Raw genomic sequence first — 17657 nt, forward strand, 5'->3', positions numbered from 1 at the left:
TACTATATTACTTGCAAAGGATGGCAGATACCTGACAGGCATCCAAGGCATCATCTCTTAGATGACAAGTGCTGTAGGCTGCATGATCAGGAGGGGCTTTAAAGTAGTAACTCGGGGCTACCCAACTTCTACGCTGTCAAGGGCTGCATGCCGTAGAGGCCGCACCTCCCACCCCACACTGTACAAGGGAAGCCCCCCCCCCCCCCCCCGCACTGTGTGGGCGCCCCCCTCAATGCTGGGTCCATGGAGATGGGACCCTTAGCCCCAGCCCTGGATGCAGCACCCTCACTGGGGCTCCCGTTGCTGCCCCACCCCATGCCAAGCCTGTGGGTCTGGGGGCTTCTGCAACCATGCAGGTATCCTGGGGCTAGCTGTGGGCTGTCACAGGGCGGTGGCAAGTGCTGCCCACCTCCACTGGCCCAGTCCTGGCCACTGCAAGTACATGGCAGGACATGGAGTTGCTGGTGGGTCCATCTCCTGTACCCGCCTGCTGGCTGTGCATCCTGGGCTGGGAGAGGGTAAGATTGAGGGGCAGGTAGGCTAAATTCCCCACAAGCCTCCTCCATGGGGCTCACAGCCCTCCTCTCCCCTTTGTAGATGCTGCAGACCCCCAGTAAGGCCTGACAGCAGGTTCCAACTCTGTTCTGGCCCCGTGATGTCTTCACCCCAAGATCCTGGCCCCAGCTCTGGGGAGCTGTGCGGGCAGGGTGCACGGGTTGCTGCGTCTGGGGCCGGGATTGTGGGATGGCGACACCATGGGGCCAGGGCAGGCCACAGCTGCAATCTGCTCCACACATGCCCCTGCCTGCAGAACCTGCACCTACTGACAGGGCCTGCAGGCAACAGATCATGGCTCTGACCTGGACCTATCCCCAGTCCCATATTGTTCCTGCCCCATGACATGATCCCAGCCTTGCTTTCCCATCCTGCTCCTGCAAACCACTTCCCTGGGTCCCATCCCACATTGGGAGTTTTGGTGAGTTGTTGCATGGGGGGTTGGGGAGGCAAAAGGGGATGCTGCCCTGGCTCAGGATAGCCCACCAAAACAGACACCCACAGGTGCTGGCCCCAGCCTCTAGCTCCCTCTGGTTGCAGATCTGGGAGGAGCCAGGGATGGCTATTTTGTTCCAAGCGACACAATTTGCCCCACACACTGAGGCAAAAAGCCCCAGCTCAAATTTGCACCACTTCTATTTGAGCTGCTGCAAGTGCACGTGCCCACATGTGTGAACGCACCCCAGAAGGATAAGTTATTTTTCCTTTAACAGAACAAAGTAAGATTCTCTTTAAGGACCAAAGAATTTGGTATGATGTTTTACAATTAATAGACTGGGACTATGACAGTTAACAGTGGAATGAGACAGCTGTAGGCCACAAAACAAGCTCAATACAGCAAAGGTAGTGTCAGTGCACTGCTTGGATTCTAAAAGGCACAAAAAAATCACTTCATTTTGAAGAGCTGTAGAACTGAAGTTTTATGATCAGCATCATGCAGGGTATTACATTAGATAACAACAGTGCTCTTTTTGATTAGAATCTATAAGTACTGTTTAAATGAAATTATGAGCAGCTTCATTTTTTTATTGGCTCCATGCAAATTTTTAGAAGAACATCAGTAGTAAAAGCCATGAAACACTTGCTCACACAGGATGTTCTATTAGATTGTGTTTTAAAAGAATATTTGTCATTTCCTGTAATGCAAATAGTGGTGAACAAATAAAAAAAAACAGCTCAAAGTTAATGTCATGTTTGGAAGGCAGCTAAGGTCACAGGTTTTCTGTTGGTTCTCCACAGAGAATTCTTTTTCTAGCTTCTGAAAGGAAATTATGACAAACCATTGTGAATAAAGCTCATCAAAATGAGTAGAGTTCTACCCAGATAATAACAGTTAGCATCTTAATAGACCATACAGAACATATTGAGAGAGTGTGAAAGTAAACCCTAAGGATCAAAAAATTCTACCTGTGAAGGTGAATGAGGTACATCTTAATCTTGCCTCTCACTGTGTGGTTATTATCAATTTGACCTTGATTTAAGTAAACTAGGTACTGATAATGTGATAAAAAGTAAACTGCTGGAGTAATCATTGCACAGGATATTACTCCACTATTTTACCTGCCACGTTGGACAGTTTCCTTCAGCTGTAAAATGCAAGAGGCAGACTGTTACTACGCAATGGCAGCATACCTCAAGTGACAGGCATTTCAATTTAACTCAACAGATGCCATATTCTCTTAAAAACAACTTTGTCTAGATTACTCTATTTTGGTTACAAATTCCATTTAACAGGAGTGCAGAAACTTCCATTACTGAGCATTTGTTGCCCATGGGGCAGCATATCGAAGCCAGACAAAAAGTTTTACTTCCTTTTGGGCGTCCATATTTTTTTTTTAACTATATACAAGGAACTGCAGGGGCACATTTAATTAGCCATTAGTATATTTTCTAGGCCCCAGTGCAAAGTAATACAAGAAGGATCCCAATAAATGAGCTATTGGCTTCTGCTTTCCAAGTCTTTCTAAGATGCATAAAACTCACCCCAACGACCATAACTATTCAGCTCCTGTTTATCTGAAGCCTAACTCAGGGTTTAGAATCAGCTATTGGGTGGCACCACTAAAAATGGTTAAAGATGCACGACAGGAAGATACACATACAATTTTAAAAATCAAGTTTTAAGTTTAAGACTGGTAGAAAAGTGACATAATATTGTATGCTTTTAACAATCCTCTTTTTAAAGTATAAAATCCCTCATACTATCTTCTAGTTCTTGACCATGTTGTTACACACAAACAAAACTGTTCTCAACCCAGGAGCTCTTGTCACTGAAGACTGATGCATGTGCTGAATTAGACAAAAATGTGTGAGGTTCATCAGTATCCTCTTCATTAAATATAAAGAAATTGATGTGTGTTCGATTATGATGTGTCAGATTGGAATTTAGGTTTCTAGAAATGAAAAGCAGCCAGGTAGGCTACTTTACTCCTAAAGAGTTGACTTCTTAGCATTCATGTTACCCACATGACTCTATATGTATATGATAAAAATAAAGGCAAAATTCTCAACAACAATTTTCATACCCACCTGCTACATTGAGCTTCTCAACTGCTCCTGAACTGGGAGCAGCAGTGATAGTACTGTTGGTTGAGTTCGCTCCCGTGCCATTAAGTACAAGAATCTCTACCCTGGATTCTAGCTTTCCAATACGCTGCAAGATATTATCGAGTAAGACTGCAAGAGTTTTCTTCAAATCTATAACAGAAAAAGTAATTATTAACCCATTTAACAATATACTGGATGCCACAGGAGAATCAAATATTCATCAGGTATTATTTATTTACAAGAAAGTAAGCTATTCCACTTTACTGTCACATAAGTCAGATGATCCTACGATGGTAGATAAGGTCTAGCTTCACATTGAGTACTTTCAGGTGAACAGCCTGTTAGCTAGTCCTCTGTATGAGATAAAACCTAGCCTTAAAGAAAGGGAAACATTTTCAGTCGTATTGCTTGAAATATTCAATCAGGTCCACAGTGGCACAATACCCTTGCAAGTTCTAAGTCTTATAACAATGCTATAAGCCACCCATGTCTTTTCTCAGGCAAGCTAATAATTATATCTGTCATTAGGTGATCGGAGGCTCCCCCCCATGACCCGCCCCAGCACTGTGCCAAAAGGAAGGAGGAGGAAATCTGCATAAAAAGAAACAATGTATAAAAACAATTGAGAAAGACTAAGGAAGTTGAACAAACAAAATTTAAAAACATATAAAGGGAAAAAATCAGGAAATTTAACAGTAGTGCAGATGGACTTGCAAGCTAAGAATGTGAGCAAGCAGGGATAAAGGAGTTTATACAAGTTAAGAATGTGGTGTTGAGCTCAACTTTGAATATACTGGCTTTTGTCTATTAGACCTACCACTTGAGATTAAAGAATGTACTTAAATTATATTCAAATATTATTTTTAGACTGCTACTCATACAAAATGGTTTTAAAAATGTGCAATTATCTTCTTTTCATAGTTTAAAAAAATCAAATAGTTTTCTGATCTGTAATCTGACACCTGGTGGAATTTCTAATGATAATTTATAAGCAGAGATTCACCTGCCTCTGTTACAATGGGCATAGACTTACCATGTGGCTTTTAGTGTTTCAAATGAGTTTTTAATGAGCAGTCAAATGGTTATGCAAATAAGAGAAGGATTACATGGAAAAGCTGCTATTTCTTTCAGTTAGATGAAAAACAAATGTTAATTTTAAAGTTTTCCATATCCGTCTTTATATCATTGCGCTTTTCTTTACTTTTGAAAGATTGTTATAAGTGATATTTTAAAATATATGCTAAATACATACACATATTTTAAGGTTTTTTTTAAGTGTTGATTTAAAATAATATCAACAATTAAATTATGCTAGAACTGATGAAGATGGGGAAAATGACAAAACAATAATAATAGTGACTTGAACCACAAATGTTATCTAAGAAACGAGCACAAGATGAGCACAGTATACGTATGCTACTAATCTTGGACTAAATGGAAAAAAAATGGCTGTAATAATGAAAGCACAGCGAGGAATTAGCTACGAAAATAAAAATCGGGTAAATAAAAAAAAAAAAGCGCGACAGAAAATACAATGAGAGTACCTCAAAATCACACCCACAACACTGCTAACAACAGCACTGTTAGAAAAAGTCTGCTGGCAGGATAACAAGACACTTGGATGAAATTAAAAGAAGAAACTCCAAGTATGCTCCTTACTGAAGTGCACAACTTTATGTAAAATATTTCACTGTTACTTTAAAACCAAACACACACTGTGTTACTATTATTCTAATACTAAAAAAGACAAGCATTTGATCCATGTACAATACCTCAAATTTCAAAGGTTTCAATACGTATAAGGTAGTAGAAATAAATTAATAACAAAAAATTGCAATTAAAACTGAAAAAAAAAAAAATCGAGATAAGCATGGGAAAATGGTATAAAGAGCAAAAACAGACTAGAAGGTAATCTAAACCAGGAAAATGTGAAAGAATCTTAAGACCATAGATCATGAGTGTCAAGACTGTTCAATGGCTATTAACTGATAAGACTACAGAAAACAAACAATGATTGGGGAGGATTTCATTGAACAACAGATCAGCACCGTCTTCCAACAACTGTGATATATACTAGTCACCACTGAAGAACTGGGCTAGTTTCTAATGGTTAATTATTTGGATAAAAGCCATGTATCATGTATACAGTTTTAAGACAAAGTGCACAATTAAACAGACACCTGAATCAATTCACATTATTTTCTGAATTACACATAACCTGCACCTGTCAAAGCCCTTAAGTTGAAAATAAGACATACACAGCAACCAAAATGAATTGTATGCTTATTCAATTGTATTATTATATACCCTTACAGCATCTGTCAGGCAAGGTCTTTTATTAGAAAAAAAATTACCATTTTATTGAGGTGGCTTAGGGGGCTACATAGATGATTCCCCTTCACTGAAATGCAGTCATCTCTATTGTGGAACTTCATTTGATAGTGCACTGATTACTCCATAACAGGATTTGGAATGGGAAATGACTGCCATAAGCAACTGAAACAGCAGGAGGATTTCAGCTAATGACTTCCTATCTTCCTGAATTCTGGCTAGAGCATATAGTAATATATTCCCCTTACGAAAAATGGTACAGGATATGCAAGTGAAAGGTGCGGTCATTTCAGTTTTGCACTGACCTAAGCCTTTGGCTCTTCTTCCCCATTATAAACTAGTACAGTAAGGAAGTAAGGAACACCCTCTTCTGAATAATCGTATTTTCTGCAAAACCTTTATGGTAGGAAGGTACCTTCTGATGCAACACTGACCTAGGCTGACCCTGTCAGCTTGTGATATTTAATGTGATCATCATACAAGCTGCTATGCCTGCAAGTGGTAACAGACAAACAGAAATCTCAGAACAAGGGCTACTTGTTACTTAAGCCACATAGCAATATAAAAGTCAGCTGCCTAGAAAAAGTTGACTTCAACCTCACAGGCAAAATAGTCACAGTAATGCCAGCACTGTATCAGAGAAGGAGACAAAGGCAGTAATACAAGACAGAAAGGCATTCTGGCATCTGCTGAAAAGGGGTGTTTTCATTCAATACGCCAAAGGGAAAAGAAAATTAAGAGAAAAAATGAAAGGCTCCTAATTATCAGCATGCACACCTAATCCTAAACCCATCATAACGTCTTTTCCATTACAAGTCTAGGACACATTGTCTATAAGGTTTCTCTGAGATAAACTATGAGAGAACAGCCTAAATGACTAATTAGCAATTAACTTTTCAGATAACCTAAAAGGAGCAGACTACCCTCCAATGCAGTGGGTGCATTTACACCTACTCTTAACACACAGCAATAAACTCTGGTGCATATCACACTCCCGGGCACCGAGTTTGAACATGCTCCAAGGACTGTACCACATTGACCTGGGTCAGAGGAGCCCTGGCTGGCAGGAGGCCAGGGGGGTCAGCCTGCCACTCTGAGGCTGTTTTGACCCAGCTCAATGTGCTGTGGTGAGGCTGGCTGGGGCATAAGGATATTCGAAGTGTGGGGCTAGCCAGCAGCAGCACCCGCACTGTAGCACCCTCATGCCCCAACCAGTATCTACACCTGCATTGCTGTGGAGTAAAAAACCTGCCACAGGACAGTACTGTGGTGGAGTTAGTTAGTTTACTGTGTCCTAATAGCATTGCACGTGTAGATACTGAGACACTGCAAAGCTAATTAGGCAACTCAACAGTAAATGTATTGTGTAGCCATGTCCAGTAGGTGGGAGAGCCAGCAAAGTGAAATCACCTTCTCCAGAGCTGTCCAACTAAGCCACTCGAGACTGCACACTGCGTAGGCTGCACCAAGCAAGCCATGAAGTGCTGGGCTGCATGGGTGTATATGAGGATGCTATTCCATGCACCCACATGGGAATCCTCCCACTGCTGCATTGCATGAGCACAACCCCCAGCCCCATTCCTATCCCTGTCTCATCCTTAATCCCCGAAACAGCACTGCATTGCACTGCCCAACCCCCCCCCCCGAGGCAAGGGTAGGGATAAGCAGCTGGAGAAAGAAAGGGAAGCCAGGAGACTCCAACTGCTCTTGCAGCCAGAGCAATGTGGGGAGTGGTGGCAGGGATGAGCACCATGGGACTGCAAGTTAACCCCGCGTGCACTACACGCAGCCCACAAGCCACCAGTTAGATGGCCCTGAGCTTTGCCATGAAGACAGCATACAGACCGGAGATAAATATTTTTTCCCTCAATCACAGTCATCTTAATTGTTACATGTTAATACTGGGTAAAGAGCGTGGGGAGATGATGGTGATATTTAAATTTAAACTTAGATATGAATACGTACATACTTTTAAAAGATATAATTCAATTAAAGCTGAACAAAAGTATGCCAGAAATAGAAAAGCAAGAAATGCAAACAGTATTTAATTAATAAGGCAAGGGGGTTGTTTGTTGCAGGGCCTCAGAGTGTTTCAACATGTAAACAGACAAATCAAATTCTTGGCAAACTGGTAAATTGACCAAACTACCAATAGCTACCTGCTGCAGACACAAATACTGGGAACTTGTTGCAAAACCTACCAGTGGACTGTCAGCCTGGGTCAGGAGGGTCTGGCAAGCATACTGCAAAGAAGTTTGGACTCCGGACTAAGCAAAAAATTTCAGTCCCACCAATTTTACCCTTCGGCATCTTCAAGTTCAATAAAGTGCAATCGAAGAGTGCTTTAAGAGCAAAAACAAGGCTACATCTGGATTTTAGGCAAGTCATTCTAATCACTGCCCATGAAAAACTATGTGGCAATTGCATAGCGCAGCATTAAATTCATATAGTCTTGGCTGTAAAAGTTGGCAGAACATATATCCGTTAATCTTCCCAGAAAGGGGAAAAAATGTTTCAAATACTGGTAGCTGGATACCCTCTTCCCTCTCACCCACAAGTGATCAGCTCTTTTGGTACAAACATGAAAACTTAATCAAGCCTTCTGTGGAAGACAATTTCTTTGGCTTAGCAGTAAGACGCAAATACAATGGGAAGTGACAATGCAGAATGATGTGTTCACGGTCCCGAGTGAATAAAGACATCCTGTGTCAGCTTCCCTTCGGGAATGGAACTAACTAAAGGGAACTTAGAGGTTAAATTTGTGGGACAACCAGACTCTGGTTTGGCTAAAACTATGCCAAACCTTCTGGATGGCTTGGGGGGGGGGGGGGGGGGGGGGGGGGCCTGTTTCATTACCTCTTTTTCTTCTTGAGCCAAGATCCAAGACAGAAAATTCTTCCCTGAACAGTACACAGCAAAGCTAGAACTGACAGACGAGGAGCCTCATTCAGAAAAAGAGGCAAATGGTACCTGGACTCCTCTCCCCACTGTGGAGATAACCTCTGACTAATTCCTTCAAAGCAAAAATTGTAACTACTTCTCTATGGATTTGTTCTCTTTTCCTTACTATTCTTAAGCATATTTAAGACTTCAATACCTTCCCTGTTGAACAGACCCTAGAACATTTTGAGAAGTATCTCTGGCAAGGTTAAGGAAATAAAGCTTTTGTTCTTAGCTGGAACTGCTTCGGTCACTGCCAGCTAGCTATTTAATGTTCTTCTATGATTGCCTTTTGTTTCATTTTCAACGAAAATCCAAGCACCACATTCAAACCACTGAAACAAAGGCAGCCTCTAACATGAGAAATTGCAAAAATTGCTAGTATGTTGTGAGCCAGTTACTTTTTGTATGAAGTATTAGTAGCATTCTGCTTTCTAGACCAACTGTGTGCTGAAAAATCATTAATAATATATTAATACACACTGTTTTAAAACAAAATCATTGTAAATATAAAGTTTGTAACGGGGCAAATATTCACTGGTCAACATAAAAAAAATAAATCAAAGTTTAACAATTCTTAGGATATACCAACAAATTGATCCTTGGTATTTCACCCCTTACCCACTCATGGAATCACTGGCAATGGTGCACTTCCACTATGAAAAGTAAAGGCCTAAAGCTGAGATTTTAAAGTACAGGTCCATCAGGACAAAATTCTCCTGAGCTGGTAGGGCACTAATTATGCAACTCTACAGGGGAAAATTACTAGTGAATGAACCCACAAGTGCTATGGACAGAAGTTACAGATAAACCAGTTTAAGTGATCAGAAACTGGTTTAACGGTGTAACAGAACAGAAGCTCAGTGCACATAAACCAGTTTGAAAATGGCTGAAACTGGTTTAAGATAAACCTGGTTGAATGTACTATCAGACTTCAATGATTTGGGTCAAACCGGTTTATGAAACTCATGTCCCAGACTACTTCCTACTTCAAGTTAAATCACAGTCCCCCAGCATCCCAGCATGATTTCCACTCTTGGGCTGGGCTGGGCTGGGCTGTGCTGTCTGCTCCAGAGGGCTGGCCCTGCTCCTCTGCTCTCTGGCTGGAGCAGTGAGGTTCAAATGGGGGAGGGAGGGGGCAGGGCAAGCCCAGCTGGGGATGCAGCTGAGTCTGCAGGTGGAAAGTAGGGGAGGACTGTCCCCCAGGAAAACCCCAGCTGGGGTCTGGGGCCTTGTGTACATGCCACAGGTTCTCTTTGCCCTAAATTGAAGGGGTGTTTTTAAAGATCCACTGCTTCAATTTAGGGAGAATTAAACCAAAGTAAACCCCCCTAAGGAGTGTACAAACACTACAAATCCTAGAGATCTCGGGGGCAGCAGGAAGAAGCAGCGAACACAGCCCATGGTGGCTACATGCCAGAGAGACGTGCTCTAGCACCCCCCCAGCTTCTGGCCTGAGTCACTGCAGGCATATAGTTGCAGTTCCTGAATTAAGGTAACATTTGTCTGTTCACTTCTGTTTCAATTTAATCTCTGCATCTTAGACAAACCTGCAAAGACTGAATCAATTCAGCCTCGGGCTTTTTCACTCTCCACACTTAGCCAGAGGGGCTATATTAACAGTTGCTAAAGATAGCACCATTGTTTTTTCTTCTGGATATAGAAGTCCCTCCCAACATACAAGAAGAATCTTTAGGCCTACTGGGTTGTGTTATGGGCAACAATATATTAACTTTGAAATTAAAATTAATTAACCAGATTTTATTGACATTATAGAATATGCACTTACCATAAGCTGTCATGGTCCCAACATAAGGTCCATCTACTACATTTCTGTTTTCCTCTGCCAGTGCTTTGATATATCTTTTGCTGAGATCCAGTATTTGTTCACGAAGCACTGAACTGCTTTCATGTTGAGTTCGCTGTTGAATAGTAAAATGCAGAAGCATCATTCCCCAAATGAAGCCAAAAGTCACCAAAAAAAAGCCAAGTTTCTGAGAGGATAGTTTCCATGGAGTAAAGAAGGCCATGGCTTTCTCGAAACTTCAGTCACTACAAAGGTTCTTAAAGCATGAAATCCAGGAGCACCATCATGGTCCAGATAGCAATCGCAATGCGGAAATCAATCTCACTCTGGCTCGCTAGTTAGTATATGGCCTCCTTTCAGTTCCATTCTGCTGCAAGGGGGAAAAAAAAAAAAGGAACACTTGGTCACTGCAAAGTAGAGTAACTCCAAACTGTACTGCGTTTGTGCTGTAACTTCTACAAAATACAAACAGACAATATGTTCTTTTTGTACATTTTTAATTTGTGTTTATCAATATTTTATAATATACAAGTCAGAGCATGAACAAGCTAGAAGGGGATTTGGAAAAAGAACAAGAAAAATAGCAACGTGTATGAACAGGTGTATAATCCTTTTGAAAATCTAGACTAAAAGTCAGTGCTTTAAGCAGAGTTTTCCATCCAAAATTCAAGGTAAGGAAACTTAATGCATTTTTTGTGCGTGAAGATTTTGCAGTGCTGCCAATGTAGTGATTTAAAACAATCCTCAACATAATTCAGTTCTTAGCAAACAAGTAATTTTAGCTGGCAGTGACACTGCTATGAGTTTCTGGCAAGAGCTACGGCATATGGCGAGATAGGTAATCTGGAAAGCTGACTCCCTCAAGGGAAAAGGAAAAAGTGCTCCGCATTATTTAAGCAAATGCACACACTCTCCCGGCTTCACTGCAGGTATTTAGAAGACAGGATGAATCTCCTCTTGTTTCTGTGTGGCCTCTTCCATACATATCTACATAATCAAATACCTCTTACTTATTTTATACCAAATTCTAGTTTAAACAGCACAGTTGTGCACAATATTTATTGCCACACAATACATCCTGCATTTAAAGAGTCACGGTTCCTATTTCATCATTGTCTAGAGAAGACTCAGTATATTATAATGTCAAATCCCCACCCCCTGCAAAAAAACAAACACACACCCCAAACCAAAAAACCAAGTATAAAAATTCCATCTGTGCCTGGTCAACTCGATGCTAGCTTATACATCGTTTATCTGAATGCATCAGCCAATCCTAACTAGGACAAGACAACCTCTTTCTTAAAAAGACTGCTTTTGATATAAAAGGTTGCAACAAAAGAAGGTAATTAAAAGGTAATTAAATACAACCTACCATATTTAAACATGGATTTGGTAAAGCATTATCCTTTTGACTTTATAATGCTCCCAGACAGGATTACAGAACACAATGTTCTTTTTTCCTTTGTACTTGCACAGATAATGCAGATGTTGCTTTGTTTTAATAGGATAATTATAGAGATGTCTGCTATAGCAGTGCTGCATGTTTGTCACAAATCCTAATCAGAAGAGTCTATTTTCAGCTCACTTAACCATTCCTTAAGGCAGGGGTATCAATCTTATCTGGTCCTATGGGCCAAATGAGTTTTTCAGTGCCGGTCAATGGGCTGGATGAAATGGTGTAGGGCTGGGCCCATGGGCCAGATCAGGCCCACCCTTTCCCCTCCTACACACTGGATCCAGCACCCATGGTACTTACTCTGGCCAGTCTGGGACTGTGCAGCATGCAACACCCACTCTGGTCCAGGGCAGACATTAAATGTAGTGGAGGTACCAGACTGGCTGACATGGCAGTATACTATATAGAGATCAGTCCCAGACTGGCTAGAGTGGGTACCAGATCTGACATCCCAGGGGACCCACAGAGCCCTCCTGTTCATACTGGATCCAGCATCACTCTGGTCACCACTCTGGTCACTCTGAGACTGTGCTGCACACCAGCTGGAGCAGTGAGCCACATGTGGCTCACATGCCAGACCACCAGCTAAAGCAGGTGCTGGATCTGGCATGTGGGGAGAAATGAGATTTGGGGGGGAAGGGGAGGGGGGGGCGGGGGCAGAGGCAAACTGGCCAGCACCTGGAGCTGGGTGATGTTGCTCCACAGGTCTGATTCAGACCATGGGCTGTATCTATGACATCCCTGCCTTAGGGAAACACAATCACCTTTGGTCTAGCTCTAGTCATGCAGGAGTTGTACCTCCACTTATTACACAGCAAGTAATGCAACTTATTACACAGCAAGTAATGCAATAAACATTATATATGACAGTCTCTCTTTGCATCTATTCTGCTGTATATGCTATGCTGCTCCATTTAGTGATTTATAGTTTTACTTTGTACCCAGGTTAAGAAAGCTGGTACAGAGAGAGAGAGACAGAGAGAGACAGAGAGAGAATGTCAACTGAACATGTGCTTTCTCTGGGTATATAATGTAGTGCACCCTTCAAATGAATTTTTTTTAGGTAAGGTGTCTTCAGAAGGTTGCACAGAAAAAAAATTAAAGGTGGTCTTTTTCTTATTCTCCCCATAAGCCTAGGGCAGTTAAAGATCTTTCCTAGTGACTCCAATGGTGTATTTCCCTTCTCTCAATTTATTTACTTCTGTTCTTGAAACTTTCTCCAGTTGCCTTTATGAGTAGCTCAAGGCTACTATGTTCTAATGTAATGTTTTATTTTCCTTTTACAACACACAGAGTGAAGATATTGAAAATTCAATAACTTAAAACAAAACTTTCTGATTTTAAATCAAGACCATCCAAGAGCAACTCCCCTAGTGTACTGAAACTTAATGAAAGGTTTCAGGTCCTCTAAATATGGAATTATTTTTTTCCATAATCACTAACTGTTCTTCAAGGGGGCAAAGCTTAACAAGAGAATAAGCAAAATGTCTAACCAAGAAAGCCGTGCAATAATGATAGGTGCTAAAAATAAAAATATTTAATGATGTTTGTTTAAGGAAAACCTGCATGATATATACAGCATTGTCACTGGACAAAAGCATACAAAACTCATAAAACTGCTGTTAAACATTCCAAATTATGCACATATATATGTATATGCATATATACATATGCACACTGTATACACACACACACACACATCCATTATATATATGCACACACACATTATATATAAAATATGTGTATGTACATCACGGGTTGGGTAGAATTAACACTAATTGAAGCAAAATAAAAACTGACCGTGCATTACCAGCTTTATGAAACTCAATTTTTTGAAGCTATCCAAATTCTCTCATACTTAAATATATGTAGTAGTCTCTTGGGGTGCCTACACACGAGCGCGGAGGCTGCTCCGATGTGCTGAAATTCCAGCGTGTTAGACCAGACTCGAATAACTGAGTCTGCTGGAATGTGGAAATTGCCGCTCGCCAGCAGCCTCCTGTGTCTCGTAAATCAGCGTCCCCGCGCTTCAAAATAACGCTGGGGGTGCTTTAACTAAAGCTTGTTGAACAAGCTTTAGTTCGAGCATTTCTGCTGCCATTTTTAAGGGCGGGACACCGATACAGGAGATGTGGTGGTGCTTTAATTAGAGTGGCTCTCCAAGCATGTGTAAAAGTGCCCTTGCTGATTCTTCCATTGATTTTCTTCCTTCCACATTCAATTACTTCATGAAACGCAGGGAAGAAGATTCTCTTCTGAACAGGGGGTGCATAAATGCCAAGTATTCTCAAAAGGCTGCCCTATGTGGTTTGGTGGCCAGAACAAAATGAATGCTTTTGCTCCTGGGATCTAGATAAAAAGATGACACGCTGAAGAGCCCAAACACTTAGCCTTATTATTTTTGACCTTGTAATTCTTATGTGTAGGAGATTGATAAAATGCCCAAATAGCATGGCCAGATGATTATTGTTTTTATGCTACCGCTGGTGTATAACAAGTTTATAGCGATCAGATCGGATGAAAAAGTAACTGATGTGTAAAACCAGATGCTGACGGTCTGAGAAATTTTTTGCTGGAAATAACCAGAGATTTAAGATAATGATGTTTTCCTGCTTTTTTTAAGAAAGAAAACCAAAACTAAGCTATTTAAGAAAAGCTAATTTCAAATACCATTTAACAAATAAACACTGTCAGTCGCATCAGCACTAGAACTGAATCCACATATACTCAAGTTATCAGAAGATTACACGCTTTTATTGTCATTTTCGTAAAACTGTTCTGATAGTTGCAACATGCATGCACATCCCCTCCCCAAAAACAGATTACAATTGTCCTCACACATTTGGCTATCCCTTTTTTCACTGAAATCATGATTCTGATGAGAGGCTGTCAGTCTGGCTTTCATGCATGTATGAAAACTACAATGGTTTGAAAACTATTTACAGGAGTTTCATTGACCAGCATTTTCCCCCTAACTTTCACACAACACTATCTAAAAGCAGGATAATGCTGGCAGGTTTCAAAGGCAGGGGGAGAGCCCCTTCCTGTACTCTCAGAAGAAAGACTCACTCCTTTATTTTCATGAGGGGAACTGTATTTATCTTTTTTCTTTGCAAAGGGCCTGCAGGCTGATTGTGTTATATCACTATTCAAAAGCACTATTTCTCATAGTCTAAGCCAAGATTGCTCAACCTGTGGCCTGCGGGCTAGATGCAGCCCAAGAAGCTGGTGTGAACAGTCCATCACCGCAGTGCAGGCGATTGCCCCTCCTTTCCCCCACTGAATTCAGCGACCGAGGAAAGGAAGATATGAGCAGCAGTGGCATTCACCCACACTTCCATGCCTATGAGTTCAGTTTTCATGAAGCTCCAGAGTGCAGGAGCTGAGCACAGCTGCTATCTACCTCCCTCCCTCCGCTGAATTCATCGACAGGGAAAAAAAAGGCCCCGAGCAGTGGCAGGTCTCGCCTCCCGGGCTCCAGAGCTGCACAGAACCTGTGGCTCTAGCCAGAGCCCATGCTGACATGCTGATGAGTTCAGGCAGTTCCAGAGCCCTAGAGCTGAGTGCTGCTGCTGGGACTGTTCAACTCAGCAGTAGGGAAAAGAGGAGGTGGGGGTACAGGGTGGTTCAGGGGGAGGAGGGGGTAGGAAGAGGGGAGACAAAAGGCAGCAGTGCTCAGCTCCTGGGCTCCAGGGCCCTGTGAAAACTTTGGCAGCTGGAAGAGGAAAAGTGGTGGAGACCCACACTTAGATGCCCCATGCATGCCCATGAAGCATGGGCACAGCACAGGGCTGGCTACAGCACTTGAGAACAGCAGAAAGTTATTTCAAAGAAAGCTGCACTGCTCTGGGGCAGAGCCTGCCCCCCATAGCCCAGGGCTCTCCCTTCAGAAGACAAGGGTAGGGCACTAGGAAGCACAGGGACCTGAAGTAAGCCACCAGCTGGACAATCTCTATTTATCCTCCCCTCCCCTCCCCTCCCACAGGTCCAAAACCCCACAATCTCCCATCAACACTAAGAGCCTGGAAACCAGATAGCTCCTTACAGGCTACTCCAAGCTGGTGGCCCATCAACCTCAAACTCTGCTGCTGCACTGTTTAATTGTAAAGTTTTAAGCTAAATTGGTTTTATAAAATTTAAAAATAAGACTACAGAATATTGAACATTTTACTTAATAAACATTAATAATAATATACATTAATAGGCCTAATATAATTTTAGTAATGTTTTTCTTTCTAATATTACTTAAAATACTTAATATTGGGATATGCTAAAGCACAAACTTAAAATGCTTTTGGTCCATTTCTGATTTTAAGGTTTGGCCCACCTATAGAATAGTGGTGCTTAACCTTTTTTAAGCCATGTAACTGACCTTTATGTAAAACCCCAAACAGCACAGTGATCTGTGTACTCACATGGATTCACATTTAGACTTAAAAAAAATAGCAATTTAAATTCTTCTCTTTAAAAATCCAATGTAAAAAAGTCTGTGCACTCCAATGCAGAGAAGTAGATTAAAGCCACTCCCCGTCTACCCAAATATAGCAATCATAATTATTCAGTAAAAACTACCATTACACTAAGCTACACCTTTGTGTAAAACCTATCCACAATTTTGAAATATACTAGTTAAGACTTTTTTTTTTTTTTAATACTGGAGATTGAGAGTTTAAAAAATGACCTTTAAATCAAAATTTTTCATCCATATACTGCTATTTATATAGTAATCTGTTCATCAAACTAGAATGCCAAAGCAGAATGGGCTGCTCTGTTTCATTAGTCTGATCTCAGTCCTGTTTAAACAGCCAAAATAGTGCATCTAACTGTTTCCTTTAAGTGTTAATTGCTCTTTCTCCACTCTATCTTTTTCAAAAAAGGGGTCAACCTTTCATCTCCTGTTTGAGGGACAAATATTAATAGCCTTGGAATTGCAGAGCCGTAAAGAACAGCACATTTAGCACATGGTGTTAGTAATGTGACTAATTATTCCAAATCTATATGGTTAAAATAACACATTGGGATCTATCTCCATGCAAATTCCAATACTTTCTAGGCCAGTGGAGCCAACCTTTTTGGCAGGCATGCCACAAATTGGCCCCACACCCTCCAAGTGCCACTCCAGTCCCCTCTCCCTGCCTGATGTGCCTTCTGTTCCCGGCCCCGTGCTCCTTGCCCAATCTCCTACCTTGATTTCTGCTACCTGCCCTGTGCTCCTTGCCTGATCTGCTCCGTTTCATTTCCAGCCCTATCAGCTGCTGTGCTGCCTGCCACACAGAGGCTACCTGAGCCACCTGTGCTACAAGTTGGCCAACCCCATTCTAAACTAAGCTTTTTGCTTTTGAGAGAGAAAAACATTACATTTCTGTTTATAATCCCATCTACAATCTGTGGAGTATGTAGTTCACCAAACCAAAAGCGCAAACAGCAACAGTTGTGATGTGTGAATTTCCTCCATTCATATGGACAAGGAGTTTACCTGAAAGCCTAATTATGATTTTAATGCCAATCCTGTCAACTGCCAAGCATGTCAGACACACATCTATAAAATGTGCAAACGGCCACACCTGTCACGTCCAAATCTTTCATAGGGAAGCGATGCCAGGAATCCAATGATGGGCATTAGCTAAAATATTAACTCATGTACGTACATCACACAATATGCATCAGGAGATGCATCATAGCCTCTTGTACCTAATCTGAAGAGTTATACAGCAAACTGAAATAGCTAGGTCTAATACTAGTTACACACACAACAGCAGCAGCTTTGATATATACATATATTAAATTAGGGCCTTGTTACCCATTCATTTTAGGCAGCTTCTGGAGATCTTAACCCCTGGACTGCCTACACATTAACACCTCAAAATAGTTCAAAGCACACTTTAAGCAACCTAAAGTAACACCAGTTCAGGGGCAGGAGCATCTCTGATCTGTGTAACCCAGCTTGTGCTGTATTAATGTGTGGCCCCTCCCCATAGATTGAGCTGTCCAAGTTGCACATCTCCAGCATCCCCAGATGCA

At 41.6% G+C, this 17657-nt stretch overlaps 1 protein-coding gene across 1 annotated transcript in view; it reads right to left on the reverse strand.

The window, feature by feature from the left end:
* Window positions 1–17657, reverse strand: part of MGAT5 (alpha-1,6-mannosylglycoprotein 6-beta-N-acetylglucosaminyltransferase) — a 215649-nt gene that overhangs the window by 128151 nt on the left and 69841 nt on the right. Inside the window, exons 2-3 of the mRNA XM_006258100.4 lie at window positions 10163–10550; window positions 3085–3252 (exon numbers count right to left, since the gene is read on the reverse strand). Of these exons, the coding sequence (XP_006258162.1) occupies window positions 3085–3252; window positions 10163–10403 (409 nt within the window). The 5' untranslated portion in view covers window positions 10404–10550. The remainder of the gene's footprint in view (window positions 1–3084; window positions 3253–10162; window positions 10551–17657) is intronic.

This window comes from Alligator mississippiensis, chromosome 4 (genome assembly GCF_030867095.1).
Source record: "Alligator mississippiensis isolate rAllMis1 chromosome 4, rAllMis1, whole genome shotgun sequence".
Lineage (NCBI taxonomy): Eukaryota > Metazoa > Chordata > Crocodylia > Alligatoridae > Alligator > Alligator mississippiensis.